Source organism: Tinamus guttatus, unplaced genomic scaffold (assembly GCF_059628265.1).
Source record: "Tinamus guttatus ecotype Peru unplaced genomic scaffold, ASM5962826v1 Tinamus_guttatus_pri_ptg000390l, whole genome shotgun sequence".
NCBI lineage: Eukaryota > Metazoa > Chordata > Aves > Tinamiformes > Tinamidae > Tinamus > Tinamus guttatus.
The window spans coordinates 75,468-90,070 of record NW_028288924.1 but is presented as its reverse complement, the minus strand read 5'-3'; the positions used below and the strand labels follow the sequence as shown (position 1 = coordinate 90,070).

Below are 14,603 nucleotides of genomic sequence, written 5' to 3'. Positions count from 1 at the left end.
GGAGCGGGGGGACACGGGGACCCTGCCGGGCACGTGCTGACCCCTCTGCACAACCACCCCTGTCTGTCCCCAGCTTGTTGGGGACCTGCTGCAGGAGCAGAAGAAGCCGCTGGTGGCTGCTGTCAAGCTGCAGGCCGAGCTCTCGGACGTCCTCACCCGCATCCAGCACCAGTGAGTGTCACCGCTGGGTCCCCAGGATTACTCCAGTCACCCTCAGTAGTTTCCATGTCTCCTCTGTGCCAGGCCTGGGGTGCCCATATTGCCCATGTCCCCTCCATGTCATCGTTGGGGTGCTCATGGTCCCCATGTCCCCCCTGTGCCATGTTTTGTGTGCCCATGGTCCCCATGACCCCATTGGGTGACCCCACCCACCCCAACATGCCCCAACACTCCATGAGATCCCCAGTGGGTCCCCCCCAACCTGGTACCCACCCCCGCACACAGTGGGAGCCACTTTGGGTGCCCACTCCCAACCCAACATGAGAACCACTGGGTTCCCCCATGACCCTGCTCTGGGCCCAAAGGGGACCCCAAGCGTCCCCTGCGTGTCCTGAGTGGTGCCCTCGTTGCCCCAGAGCTGCCAGCGCAGGACAGAGGTGCTCCAGGCGGTGGAGGTGGTGGTGGTGGGTGCACAGGGGGGCACAGCCCCCTGTTGCCTTGTTTCCTGCGGCGGCTGCTGCTGGGCACCCGCCGTGGCGAGTGGCCGGGCTGTCTGTGCTGCCTCCTCGTGCTGCAGGTGCGCCACCTTGGTCGGGGACAGTGCAGGGACGCGGGGGGACACAAGGCATTGGGGGCCACGGGATATTGGGTGGACACCTGGGGGATGAGGGACACATGGGAGATTGGGCACAGATGGGATGAGGGATACAGGGGGCATGTGGAATTAGGGATACAGAGGGCAGGGGAGGGAAACATAGAGAACCGAGGACATGTGTGGCATGAAGAACGCAGGACATTAGGAACACAGCAGGACCTTGAGGGGACAGGGGCATAGAATTCACCTAAGACTTTGGGTGTGGGAATATATAGGATAAAAGTTTCATGAAGGGAACCTGTTGAAGATTGCAAAACTAGGACTGAGGAACTGCTGGTGAAGCAGAGGAGATCCAGGATTGGTCACTGGGATGCTGACGCTCCAGGATTGGTGGGTTAAGATGTGTGAAGGTTATATACTCAACCCTGGTTGGGTATTTATACCAACCCTTCAGCCTTCGGCTGAAGACCATTGGCCCATCAAGTACTCTACAGTGCTTATAACCTACTTTCCAAAGGAACTTCGTAGCATAGGACAGTTTTCCTCTGCCTGAATTCGTGACACATCCGAGGATCCTCACCTCCCTCAGCCTCACAAACCTCAGCTTCTTCTGACGATGATGATTCTATAAAAAGAAATAAAATGGCAGAAAGTGATGTTTCACCTGTTTATAACTCCAGAAAGCAGTTTCAAGTGTCTTTTCTCAATGCGTAGTACAAGGGAAACACACACAGTAGCTTTTTTCGGGACACAAAGTGACAAGAGGATAAGAGTTCCATGTTGGGTTTATGACTTTTCTTTCAAGGATATGTACATATATCTTTTTATACTTCTCAGTGGAGACCTTTAAATTAAAATCAGTAAGTTTGTATATGGAAATAACAAAACTTAAAGGTTAAGTTTTTGATAAAACAGTGCAATGAAACAAAAAAGTCTAAACTACAAGTAGAAACAGATTTATAAAAAGTAGACCTTCTGAAGTGACCCTTTAGCAGCCCATTTGTAATGGGGCATTGACAGAAATGGCAATGAGCAGCTGAAGTGGCAAAGAAATGCAATGTACACAGGTTACATGCATGCAATAAATGCAGCAAAATGCACTTGCAGAAGAAATTTAAATCAAAGCTGAGTGTGTGTGTGTATATAAATATATTCAAGAAATTGTATCTCATTTATATGCAATCATTTAGCCCTGGAGAGTAGCTGTGCACATAACCTACTTTCCAAAGGAGCTTGGTAGCATATGACAGTTTTCCTCTGCCTGAGGCCGTAACGCTTCCGAGGATCCTCACCTTCCTCAGCATCACGAACATCAGCTGCTTCTGACGATGATGATGATTCTGTAACTACAGCAGGAGGATACACTTCAGAGGAGCTCTCATGCACATCTCCCTTCCTGAAAATTCTTGCTGTGCTGCAGAAAACCAGGAAAACTGCCCCACTATTGCTGTAGCAAGAGCACTGTTTCCCATGCTGAGTAATACTGCCCATTTACTTGACTTCCCACCTGTCTGTGGCATCTATTGCCTTTTATTTGTGTTTGGTTGTGAGCATGTTGTGAATGTGTTTCTTTATTTTTCTGAGCATCTGTCCCGAGCTCAGCCCAGCCCTGACATCCATCCCTCTGGCTTGTAACCCCAATGGCAATAGAGAATTTTGCACACATGGAAATTATCCAGTAGTTAGCTCACTTCTGTGAGCAGTAAAGATAATTTAAAGCCAGAATTAACCTATCACCTGAGTTGCATAAGCTTTTTCAGCAGCTTCATTCTTCTTGGAAGCATACATCAAGTTTCCCTGCTTAAAAGAACCAAGAAAATCAGTCACAAATATGCAGAGCACCTGACATGCACGTACTTTGTGCCTGTATAGAAACTTTATCAAGGCACTGCATATACACAAAAGATCAATTTTTTTTTGCTCTACTTGAAAAAAAAAGGAATTTGGACCTAAGCAGGAAGCTACGAAGGCAACTTTCTAGCCTGTTCACAAAATGAAGTGTTCAGCATCCCAAAGGAAGAATTCCAGTTACCAGCAAAAGGAGGCAATAAGGATTGCTGTGTGCTTCAACAGCAGCTCCTCCAGGGGCACAAGACTACTTAAGATGACGTGCAATGCAGGCACAGCAACAAATACACAGAAAGCAGCCACCAGGAAATGTGGTTTAGAAATTAGAAGGCTTCAAAACCCTAAAAAGGTAACTCTGGAAGTGGCTTTTAATCAGTGAATATTCTAAAATGGGCTTTAAGTCGACTTAAGAAAATGCTTACATGCTACATTTGCCTTTCACAGCTGACTACACTATACAGGACATTCTTTGTAAAGTGAGGAGATTTTAAGAAAAAAAATACAGGTCATGAGGAATCAAAGTTCAAGTCATGTCACACTGACAAACACACGGAGGCATTCTACAGTGCATTTTATAGGCTGTAACTTAACTGAGCTTTCCAAACTTTTTTTTTTTTTCCCCCCCATGATCAGAAACTTAACTTGGGAACGAAGGCTGAAAGGACAGACAGCTTGGTTGTGCCTATGTGATGAGAGGCATCGGGCAGTCTGTTAGCCTCTTTAATCCCCAGTCACAATTTTCAGTAAGTTTTGAAGCGAATACCCAAGTCCTAGTAAGTCTGTAATCAATTTGCCCATTCAAAAGTTCCTAAAAAGCAATTCAGGAAACATGGTGTAAGATGTATATGGTGGCATTTCAGTGCAGCTGATGAAGGCACAGAGTGCTCCCTCAGCAAGTTTGCTGATGACACGAAACTGGGAAAAGTAGCTGATACCCCAGAGGGCTGCGCTGCCATCCAGAGGGACCTGGACAACCGGGCGGTGAAAAACCTCATGCAATTCAACAAGGCCAAGTGCAAGGTCCTGCACCTGGGGAGGAATAACCCCAGACAGCAGTATAGGTTGGGGACTGACCTTCTGGAGAGCAGCTCTGCAGAGAGGGACCTGGGCATCATGGTGGACGACAAGTTGACCATGAGGCAGCAGGGTACCGTCGTGGCCAAGAAGGCCAATGGGATCCTGGGCTGCATTAAGAAGAGCGTCTCCAGCAGGTCGAGGGAGGTGATCCTGCTCCTTTACTCAGCCCTGGTGAGGCCACATCTGGAGTACTGTGTCCAGTTCTGGGCTCCACAGTACAAGAGGGATGTGGAGCTGCTGGAGAGAGTCCAGCACAGGGCCACAAGGATGACCAGGGGCCTGGAACATCTGCCCTATGAGGAGAGGCTGAGGGAGCTGGGCCTGTTCAGCCTGGAGAGGAGAAGTCTGAAAGGGGATCTGATCAGTGTCTGTCAGTACCTCAAGGGAGGGAGTGAGGAGGATGGTGCTGGTCTCTTTTCAGTGGTGGCCACCGACAGAACCAGAGGAAACAGCCAGAAACTAAAGCATTAAAACTTCCACAGGAACTTAAGGAAAAAATTCTTAACAGTGAGGGTGACAGAGCACTGGAACAGGCTGCCCAGACAGGTTGTGGAGTCTCCTTCTCTGGAGATCTTCAAAACCTGCTTGGACGCAGCCCTGAGCCATGTGCTCTAGGTGACCCTGCGTGTGCAGGGGGGTTGGACTAGATGACCTCCAGAGGTCCCTTCCAACCTTCAGCATTCTGTGATTCTATGATTCTATGTAAGGGCAAAGCTGGAGGGCGGGAGAGGCTTCGCTGACTGCTGCGAGGAGTAGCAAGGGGTCAGGTTATTGGCTGCAGCCTGCTGCGGAGAGTGCGTACCCATCTCCTCTAAGAGGGGGACCCCAATCCCTTCACAACCTGCGTTTGCTGCTGCTTGGTTTGCCAAAGAAAAGACACGACACACGGTGAAGAGACAGGAACGTTTCTTTAATGAGGCCTGTGCACAGAGCAGCCTGGCATCAGGACGTGGTTGAGCACCAGCAGCAAAGACTGACACCTTGCAGAGGGCAGTGCCGCCTCTCCCACGCTCTCCTCAGGTGGTTGCACAGGCCTTCCTGGGCGCCCGTGGATGCAGCCCCCTTCCCTGCAGCTCTCAGGATCAGCATGGTTTGGGTGGCCAGGCAAGAGATGGATGGGCTGCTGTCCTCCTGCAGGCCTTTCAGGGCTGACGGGGGAAGCACGAGCTCAGATGAAGCCCCCGTATCCCCACGGGCCCCAGGCCTCTCCTCTTAACACCACCAGTCCCACCCAGCTCTTGCCACAGCGAAGATGGAGCCAGCGGCTCTAATGGATCAGCTGGCAGCTGCTGCCCAGGAATGTGCCCAGGGTGCCTGAAATCTCTCTCTACTCTCCCCACACCACCCCTGCTCCGCTCCTCTCGGGCAGCAGAGCCCTCCTCACCTACGCAGGGATGGGAGCTCCTTGGACAGGGTCTCTCTTTGTCCGCCCAGCCCCATGTGACACCCTGCTTGCCCTCACTCACTCTCACAGATGACCTCCACCGTCTCCTTGCTCTGCTCCCTGGTGTGCTGCCCAGCATGCCCTAGGCACACACACAGCGCCCCATAAATGCTGTTCCTCAAAGCTGTTCCCCCAGTGCTGCCCGCCTGGCCAGGCACCCACCTCCCCTCGGGCAGGGTTCACCCCAGTTCCCTTTCCCCAGTGTAACCCCCAGGGCTCCTGCTCGAGGGGCTCCCACCAGCCCCACCGCTGTGGGCAGAGATGGCTGAGGGTGGCACGGAGCCTCCAGGCGCCCAGGCGCTGCCTCAGGCACGCGGGGCTGCTGCAGTCACAGAGCTGCTTTTGCTCTCAGCGCAGCAGCCGGGGCTGAGGCCGAGCTGTCCCAGGACAGTGATGGAGCCCAGGGCTCCGGGCTCACCCAGGAACCGCACGGCCGCCTCACGCAGGGACTCCTGGCTGCTCTCCAGGTAGGACAGGCTCTGGCGCAGGTATTCGTCCGCCCTCCTCCTGCCCCTGCTCCCGGCCAGCTGGGGAGAGCACAGGGCTCAGTGCACACCGTCCTCTCGCCGTCCTTCCCCAGGAGCAGCCGCCTCCCCCTGCCACCACACTCAGGACCCCCCGCAGAGGCCGGGCAGCGCCGAGCCAGCGTTGGAGGCAGCAGAGGGCCGGCTGCTGCCCCGCGCGCTGAGGGGCCCTCCTGCTGCAAGGCCCCGCTGGGCCAGGGGCAGCTTCAGCATCCCAGGGCTCAGCAAAGGCAGAAGAGCCTGCAGAAGAGCCCGCGAGTGCTGATCCTGCACCTGGAGCCACCAGCCACACGCACTGGGCACGGAGGAGGAAAGAGCTGCTCCGGGCTGGGGCTGCGGCCTGGGGACTGTCCTTACCAGGCACTTGCTGATCAGCCAAGTCTGCTGGCTCTGAGCCAAGCACCTCAGCTCCTTCCACTTGAGGAGCTTGGCGGCACCAAGGAGGGCTTCCTGAGCAGCCTGCACATGGGAAAAACGGGGAGATGCCACTGCAGCCCATGGGACAAGAGCCTGTGCTCCCCCACTGCCCTCCTCTTGACAAGACTCAAGGCACTTTCTGGCCCTTCATGGCAAGGGGAAGCAGCAGGGCACTGAATCTGCTTTGGGGTCCTTGGCCCCCCTCGCTGGGCAGAAACATGGAGCAAGCACCACCTGAGCCAGCCTGTCCTGAACAGGCAGCACAGCAGAGACTCCCGAGAGCTGCTGAGCTGCGGCCCAGGCCAGCAGGAGGCTGAAGGGCTGCAGCCCCAGAGACATCCAGGCAGGACTCGGCCAGGACCACCTCCCACAGCTATTCCCAACGTGGCTACGGGGCTCCCCCACGTGCCCCATTGCTCAGCCGTACCTTGACTACACTGGGGCTCTCATCCTGCAGGTGGAAGAGCAGTGGCAGCGTGCTCGTGTGCACATGCTGCTTCATCTGCTCCTTTGCGGTGCCCGCTGCTGTCTCCACGAGCTTGCTGAAGAGCTGCATGGAGAGCTTTCGTGTGTGTTCGCGCTCCTGGTGGCAAGGAAGAGAGAGCTCCTCAGCACTGGCACCGCACGTGGCAGCTTCCTGCACAGGCTGCATTGGTGCAATGCAGCCCTGCAGCCAGGACAGCACGGGCAGCACAGGACAGTATCCCAAGAGCCCCAGGCAGAAAGGCTCCTGGCAGCCTCCCACACACACCAGCCAGCCCCACGGCTCTGCCCCCCGCCTTACATCCTCAAAGAGTGGCAGGAGCTTCTCAGCCAGCTCTGGAGCCATGTCCGTGAGTGTTGGTCTCTCCAGGACACGGACCACACGGCTGAGCACGAGAAGGGCCTGGCTGCTCATGTCCCTGTCCTCATCCTGCAAGTGTCTCATGAGCAGAGGCATCAGGACATGCATTTTTCTGACCTGTATGTGAGAAATACAAGTTCAATTTAAAAAAAAAAAAAAACAGAAATAAAAGGCTACCCTGGCACCTTATTAGACAGCAGCTTCCCTCAGTCTCACACCCTTTCAGACATGGCTCGCTAGGTGCTGGGCTGAGATCTGCAGCCCCCTCAGCTCCCGAGGCCCAGCAAAGTCCAAGCCAGCCTGTTCCCTGGCACCCAGCGCCCAGCTCACACAGCTTCCCCCAGTGATGCCCTGCTCACCATCTCCTGTCTGCTGCACAGCACGAGGAGGCTTCTGAGTCCCAGCTTATGCATTACCCTGCTGTGACTCTTCAGGGACACCACAGAGATTCCCAGGAAGACATCTTCATCTGCCTGAAGGTCACTGCAGGCCATAAGCTGCAATGCACAGCACAGAGAAGGTGGCAATGGCCGCAGCACTGCCTGTGTCGGACACCGCTGGATCCCAGCAGTAGCTCAGGGCAAGGGCAGCGGGCTCAGAGGAAGCCTGGCCAAGGGCAGCAGTGACTGCAGGGAGCCCCCGGGACCCCGTCCCTGCCTGGGGCCTCAGGACACAGCGCAGGGCACAGCCTTGGCCTGCTCCTCCCCTCCCTGCACCAGCCTCCTGTCCTCATGCTCTGGAGGAGCCCTTCAAAAGAGACGCGACACAAAGGAGGCATCAAAGACACGTGGGGACAAGAAGGAGCCCGCTGCAGAGGGGTGAAGGCCGAGGGGACTCATGGCAGAACACCCACTGCCCCACTTGCGCTCGTTGCCCTCCATCCCACAGCTGGGGCTAGCAGACAGCACTGGAGCTAGAAGCACCCCAGAAGGGCAGTGCCCACATGAGGCTCACCTCCACCAGGAAAGCCATGGCAGGGATCTCCGTGCAGGGCTCCTCGCCCAAGAGCAGCACTGCCAGCTGTTGGAACAGCAGCAGGCGCAGCGCTCTTGGGCTCTTCCTCATCTCTCTGGCGGAGGGAAGAAGGCTCTGTGAGGCCTGAGCAGCCCAGGCAAAGCTCTCCTGAGCCTGCACCCTCACTGCCTCCCATCACATCCCTTGGGCCACCACGCACAGAACAAAGCCACCTTTGCGTGGAGAACTGGGCACCCCCGTGGGCTCTGAGAGCCACCCAGTGAGCAGGGGTGAAATGCTGCGGCAGAGCGGGGAGACAGGGGCTCTCACCTGGCCAGCAAACCCACTCCCTGGTGATGGGTCTCAGCGTGCAGGAGCATATCCCAGCCGCCCTTCCTTGCCATTGCCAGCATCACGTTCTCGTAGCCGGCACGGCACAGCAGTGCTTTCATGGTCTGCACTGCAAGCCTGTGTGCAGAGAAAACACCCGCTCACACTCACACCCCTGGCCCTGCCTGCAGCCCTGCCTGCCAGGGACGGCGGGGACGTGATGGAGCACCTCACGGGGCTGCTGCACGTGGACTCCTCCCTTCGGCATTTCCCCCACAATGCGTCTGACTCGTTCTGCTCCAGCGCTGCCATGAAAGAGCTCTGGAAGAGCAGCGCCAGCAGGAGCTGGGGGAAGAACGCCCCTAGCACGTGCAGGCAGTGGGGCTGGTGGAGGATCTCCTGGAGCGCACGCGTTGCCTGCAGAAAAAGCCCAGAGACAGCCCTTGCTGCTGACATGTCCCTCCTGTGCTGCTGGAGCTCGGGGGCGAAACTCCTAGCAGTGCTCTGTGCCTTGGCAGAAGCAGGAGGGGCTGCCTGGCCTGCCTGGCCAGAGCAGAGCCATGGCAGCTCCTGGGGCTCGGGTGCCACAGAGCCACCATAAGCCTTCCTGGGCAGTGAGAACATCCCCCTGGAGGGCCACACGTAGCCTGGAGGGCACCCTGGTTCCCCTGACTCGGCCCTGATGACGTTTCTGCTGCCTGGAACCCTAACGTGGCCCTGGCCCCTAGTCCTGTCCCCAGCGCAGGCTGAGCGCGTGCCACACAAGGCAGGGCGATGCAGAGGCGCAGGGAGACAGCCAGCCGCTCAGGCCAGCTCCGTGTGTCCCGGTGTGCAGAGGGCCCAAAGCAGGCCCAGCAGCCCAGCAAGCTGGCGCTGGCCAGGGCCCTGCCAGCCGTAGCCCCCCTCCCACACTGGGCCTGGGTGTCCCGGTGGAGGCCCCAGCTTGGGGCTGCATGGAGAGGGGCAGCCGGAGCCCTGCCTCTCGCCCGCAGGGGCAAGGGCAGCCCGAGGGCAGAGCAGGGCTTCCCCCACAAACTCACGGCCAGGGAAGAGGCGGCAGAGGCCGTTTCCTCGGGCAGCCGCCAGTCCTGCAGCGCAATGAGCAGCTCCCGCAGCACCGGCTCCGCGGCGCCAGGCCTGGACAGCAGCACCTTCCACATGGCCCCGGCGGCGCTGCGGGCCCAGAGCGCTTGGTCAGCGGCTGCCGCGGCTGCAGCCCCGTGGCCTGCGAGGCCGCAGCCCTGTCCCTGCCCCTGCCCCGGCCAGCACAGACCTGTCACACGAGGGGCAGCAGTTCAGCAGGCTGGCGACCACCTTGTCCGGGCATGTGCTGCTCAGGAGGAGAAGAGCTCTGTCCAGGCTGAGCCGTGCAGATGCATCTCGCACGGCCAGGATGTTTTCCCATATGTTCTTTACCAGCCTTGGCACCTGCAGACCACATGGCAAAGTGTGAGGCTGCTGCCGCACTGCAGCCCTCTGCACAGCTCCCGCGGAGAATGCCTGCCCTTGCCACCGCTCTGGGCTGGCCACAGAGGCAGTTGGGTGCCTGGTGCATGAGCACTCAGGGGAAAAACAAGCCCCCAAAGGGCCTGAACCCCGGCCATGCCACCCGCAGGCTACTCACATGCTCCAAAAGGCACGCGTCGTCCGTGACGAGCTCGTCCAGCATGTGAGCAGCCGCCTGCGTGTCGTAGCTGCTGCAGGCTCTCATGCCCCGGATGGCTACGAGGATGGCCTCTGCCTTCTCGTCTGGATGGAGGTGTTTCCCAAACATCTAGGGCACAAAAGAAGGCAGCCCTGAGGGAGATGTCACAGCCAGGGTCCCAACTGCAGTGCCTGGCTGAGCAGTGCGTGGCCCTGGAGAGTGACACGGGGCAGCGCTGGCACAGCGAGTCCCTCCGAGCCAGGAGCTGGGGCTCTGCTGACTTGGGTGACTGTGCTGGAATGAGGTTGGGTGCTTGGGCTTAAGGTCCCACCCGCTGCTCCTGCAGGGAAGCAGAGCTTGTGGGATGCACAAAGGAAGCCCCTGGCTAGTCCTGGCCTAAGGAAAGTGCAAGCCCTCTCCTCAGCCCACCTGGAGCCGCCCCTCTCCACGTCCAAGTTGCAGGCTGACACCACAGCTGGAAGTCCCAGCCAGGGAGGTGCTCCTTACCCTGCTCATTTCCCTGGTGTCCTTGGACCGAGAAAGCCTCAAGGTGCCTGCAGTTTCCCACTCCTCTCGGAGCTCCTGCTGCCAGGCACTCTCCTGTGATGGCTCCCTGCCTGCACGGGAGGGGAAACACAGGACACTCAGCATGAAGGCTGCACAGCTGGACATGGCCCACGGAAGGCGTCAGGGACAAATCTCCCCTGGCAGGGGAAAAGGCCCTAGCAGGAAAGAGTGCGCAGCAGGACGCCCAGGGAGGTGCTGGGCCTATTGCAAGGGGTGGGCGAGGGGAATCGCTTGCAACCACACAGGAATTCTTACTCTCTCCCTGCAGGAGGAACTCATAGAGGTGCCACAGGGCCTCCGCGGCCTCGTCACTGCGCCCCTTATCCTTGCAGGCGCCGCACAGGGTGAGATGTCCCACCAGCTGCCCCAGGACCGGCACGCTCTTCTCCAAGAAGCTGCCACAGCTGGCACCGCCCACTTGGAAGCATTCCCGGACCTGGGAAAGGGAGGCAGTGCTGACACGAGGCCGGAGGGCAGCGCTCAGGATCAAAGCCCTGGGCCGACGCTCCTTGCAGGCTTGGATCCCGGCTGAGCCGGAGCCTTGGTGGCTTCCCTTGGAGGCAGCCTGGAACTCCAGGACACGGCTGCATGTGACAAGGGATAGGCAGTGGCTGCAGCTTGCCTGCACCATAGGCTGCTTACCGACACCAAAGAAGAGCTGGTCAGGAGATCCCCCAGCTTCACGAGGCGTCCCACAGCCCTCTCGTGCACAGCTGCTTGCTGGCACTCAGCGTAGGGCAGTAGGAGCTGCAAGGAGAAAAGCTGCTGCTCTGTCCTGTGTCCCAGAAAATGCCTGGCCACGTTTGTGCCTTGGAGCACCGGCAGAGCCCAGAGAGGGGATCTTGTGTCCAGAGTCCTTTGTGACTGTGGGGCAAATCTCCCAAATGGGCCTCATGTGACAGCAGGAGCCCATGGGGGTTGTACTGAGTGCAGGAGCGGGTTGAGGAAGAGCGGATGCTGGTTGTAGCCAAGGGACACTGGGCTCACACAAGAGAACTGTGGGGATCCCAATTCCCATGCGGGAACTTGACCCCTCTCAGCACTGGGCTCTTTCCAGCCGCTGCTGGACAACTCTCCCCATCCCAGCAGAGGGCCTGGAGCTGGCAGCTCTGCTCCTGGCAAATAGCAGACCTGCAGGATGGTCTTCATGTCCACCACGCTGGAGGAAGGGCTGCCGAGCATCAAGGCCTTCAGCATGCTGTCCATGGCATCCAGCAGCTGCAAGGGGGACAGAGGGTTGAGGCGCTTCTTCCCCATTGCCCCACAGCTGTCAGAGAGGGCTTTGAATTCCTCCTGTGCCAGCGGGGCATGTAGAGTAGTGCTGAGGGCAGGAGAGCCCCCAGGCCAGGGGAGCTGCTGCTGCTGCTGCACAGGGCGCAGCCTGGGGACACTGCCCATGGCCCTGGGGACACTGCCCATGGCCCTGTCCAGGGCAAGGGGGACAGGGCAGGGGCGAGGGAGAGGCAAGCTGGGAGCCTGCCCTGAGCCTCACTTCAGCAGCCAGCACCCACCTGGGAGTAGAGAGCAGCATCCAGGTGCTCCCTTGGAGGCAGGGAGAAGACGCTGGAGAAGCAGGCTGCCAGCAGGCTCTCCAGTTCGCTCTCCAGCAGCAGCCCAGCTTTGCTGCAAGCAGAGAGGGGCCTTTCAGTCCCTGGGGCTGGCAGCAGTCAGCAACACCCTTATGTCCTGGGAAGGTGGATGCACCCAGGGCTTGGGAGGCCCATGAGCGATAGCGACGTCAAGTGGGGAGGGAGCCCCATAGAGTCACCTCTTCTCACCAGCATGCTGTCCATGGACAGAGGACACAGCTGGCAGGGGGGCCCAATCATCTCCCCACCTCCTGCCTCACCCCTGGGGAAAGGCCCGCACCCATGGGAGAGCTCCAGGGCCCTCTCTGCTCTCCCAGCTCCAACCCTCTCTGTCCCACTGGATGCCAATGGGAGACTCCCTCAGGACGAGGGAAGGCTCCCTGCAGGACTGGGGCCCTCTGGGGCATCTGCTGGGGAGGCTGTGGCCAAGCCAGGCTCTGGGGCAGCTACCTCATGGCACTGATGCTGAGCATGACTTGCTGCCGCACGGCCGTGCCCAGGTGGTTCCTGGGCTCCTCCTGCAGCAGCACCTGGAGAGCAAAAGCAGGAAGGCTCGCAGGGAGCTGCCAGGGCCCCACAAGTGGCTGTGCCCACCAGCCAGCACCCCACACCTCCCCACGCTCACACAAGCCCCTTCTGCTGAGCTGGGCCGGTGCCCTCCTGAGCAGCCCCCAGAGCCCCGCGTGCCCTCACCTCCAGCGCCTCTGCCAGCCGGGATTTGCACTGCCACAGCTCCTGGCGCAGCAGCAGAGCAGGCAGGCTAGGCGAGCAGGACGCAGTGCAGAGGGTGCAGATGCAGGCCAGAAACTGCAGCTTCTCGGCCTCTTCCTGCTGCCAGGAGCAGAGGGACAAAGAGAGAATATAAGAGGGGCCGGCGTGCGGCCAGCAGCACCAGCGCATGGCAGGGGCTGCAGCGACACGTGGGCGCCTGCGAGGGAGCAGCCCCGAGCGCCAGCAGCCCCGTGGGGCCGTCGGAACGCCCCGAGGGAGCCGGCAGGAGAGGCCGGGCAGCCCCGAGCGGGACGGCGACACTCACCTTCCCTCCACGCCGGAGAAAGGCGCGCACGTGCTCCAGGGCTTCCTCTGCCTCCTCCATGGGCAGATCCGCACCAGGAGCTGGCGGGGAAGGGAGCGGGCAGAGCTGCAGGGCTGCCCGGAGCGGGCAGGAGGCAGCGGAGCGCTCTGCCCTGCGCACGCTGCTGCCGGCCGCACCGCGAGAGCTCGTGGCCCCCGGCACGGCCAGCGCTGCCCCCGCACTCACCCAACGGCACCTCCTCGGGCGCACGGCTCGAGTGGGGCTCCAGGTCGCACACGCTCGCTGCAACCGCCCCATCCTCCTCCTCCTCAGCAGCCACCGAGCGGTGGCCGGGGAGTCGCTCCGCCATCCTGGCCGCGTGGCCAAACTCTGCGGAGCTGCCCGGGGGCAACGGGGAAATTCCTGGGTGCTCAGGGGGCTTTTCGGCCAGCACCTTCGCTCCCGTCCTCTCCCGTCACTGTCGTCCCGAACACTGCGGGCCGAGCCCGCCGGGCCAGGATGTCACAGCAGCGCAGTCACAAAGGGCCCCGCTGTCACCTGAGGCCACCTGTGACCCCGCTGGGGAGGGGCAGCGGGTGTCCCCTCGGGGCGCACACCTGTGGGGTGGCTGCAGCAGGCTGGAGACCTTCTTGCCCGGGCACATGCTGCTCGGCAGCAGAAAGGTCCGTGCCCGGCCACGCAGACGTGTCCGTGGTAGTGCAGACTCTCTCTGAAGAGATAGGTCAAAAAAAAAAAAAAAAGAAAAAAGAAAAAAGGGGTAGGAGTGGATTTTCAACCCTGGCAAAATAATCCAAGAAACTGAAGACCCACCAGCTGACTCTTCCATGCATGAGTTGAGAATGCTTTAGAATCACAGAATGCTTAAGGTTGGAAGGGACCTCTAGAGATCATCTAGTCCAACCCCCCTGCACACACAGGGTCACCTAGAGCACGTGGCACAGGGCTGCGTCCAAGAGGGTTTTGAAGATCTCCAGAAAAGGAGACTCCACAACCTCTCTGGGCAGCCTGTTCTGAACACAGATAAACAGGTATTTATACTACCTACCTGAGTTCTGCATCCCCAGAAGGACCTGCTGCCTGTGAGTCATAACCAGGTTAGTTGGTGTCCTTGTGTACTCGAAATACAGCCAGAGATCAAACACGGCATTCAGGTTGAACAGAGATGCAATTGCAAGTTCTAGAATAAAGAAAAAAGGTTTTATAATGCTAGATGGTATGACCATGAGTAATAACTTATTTTTAATATTAAAAAACAGCTTTAAAATACATAAACAACTGTTCTTGTAAGTGCCAGTCTGAGGACAGAGGTAAGGCTTCTTCAGGGGTTATTTTATACAAGAACCAGTTCAGACCTTTCTACATCAAAATTCATTTATGTGGCTAAAACTCATTTATGGCACTATAATGCCTATTTGTCAAAGTGCAAGGTATTTTCCAGGCAGAACACAAACTCTACAAGGAAGTTTCACACTCCTTTGCAAGGCTCTTCCACCAAACCTTCTGTCCCTCATCTTCGCATTTGCCTCACTCCTCCTCCTTTCCATCCTCCAAGAGGATTTGATACAGCTCCTTTG

General features: G+C 58.5%; 1 protein-coding gene across 1 annotated transcript in view; it reads left to right on the top strand.

Moving 5' to 3' along the window:
- The window catches only part of LOC148593440 (uncharacterized), a 64,124-nt gene extending 52,406 nt beyond the window's left edge, over positions 1–11,718 (top strand). The window contains exon 5 of the mRNA XM_088530913.1: positions 11,672–11,718. Coding sequence (XP_088387039.1) covers positions 11,672–11,718 — 47 coding nt within the window. The remainder of the gene's footprint in view (positions 1–11,671) is intronic.
- The last annotated feature ends 2,885 nt before the right edge of the window (positions 11,719–14,603 follow it).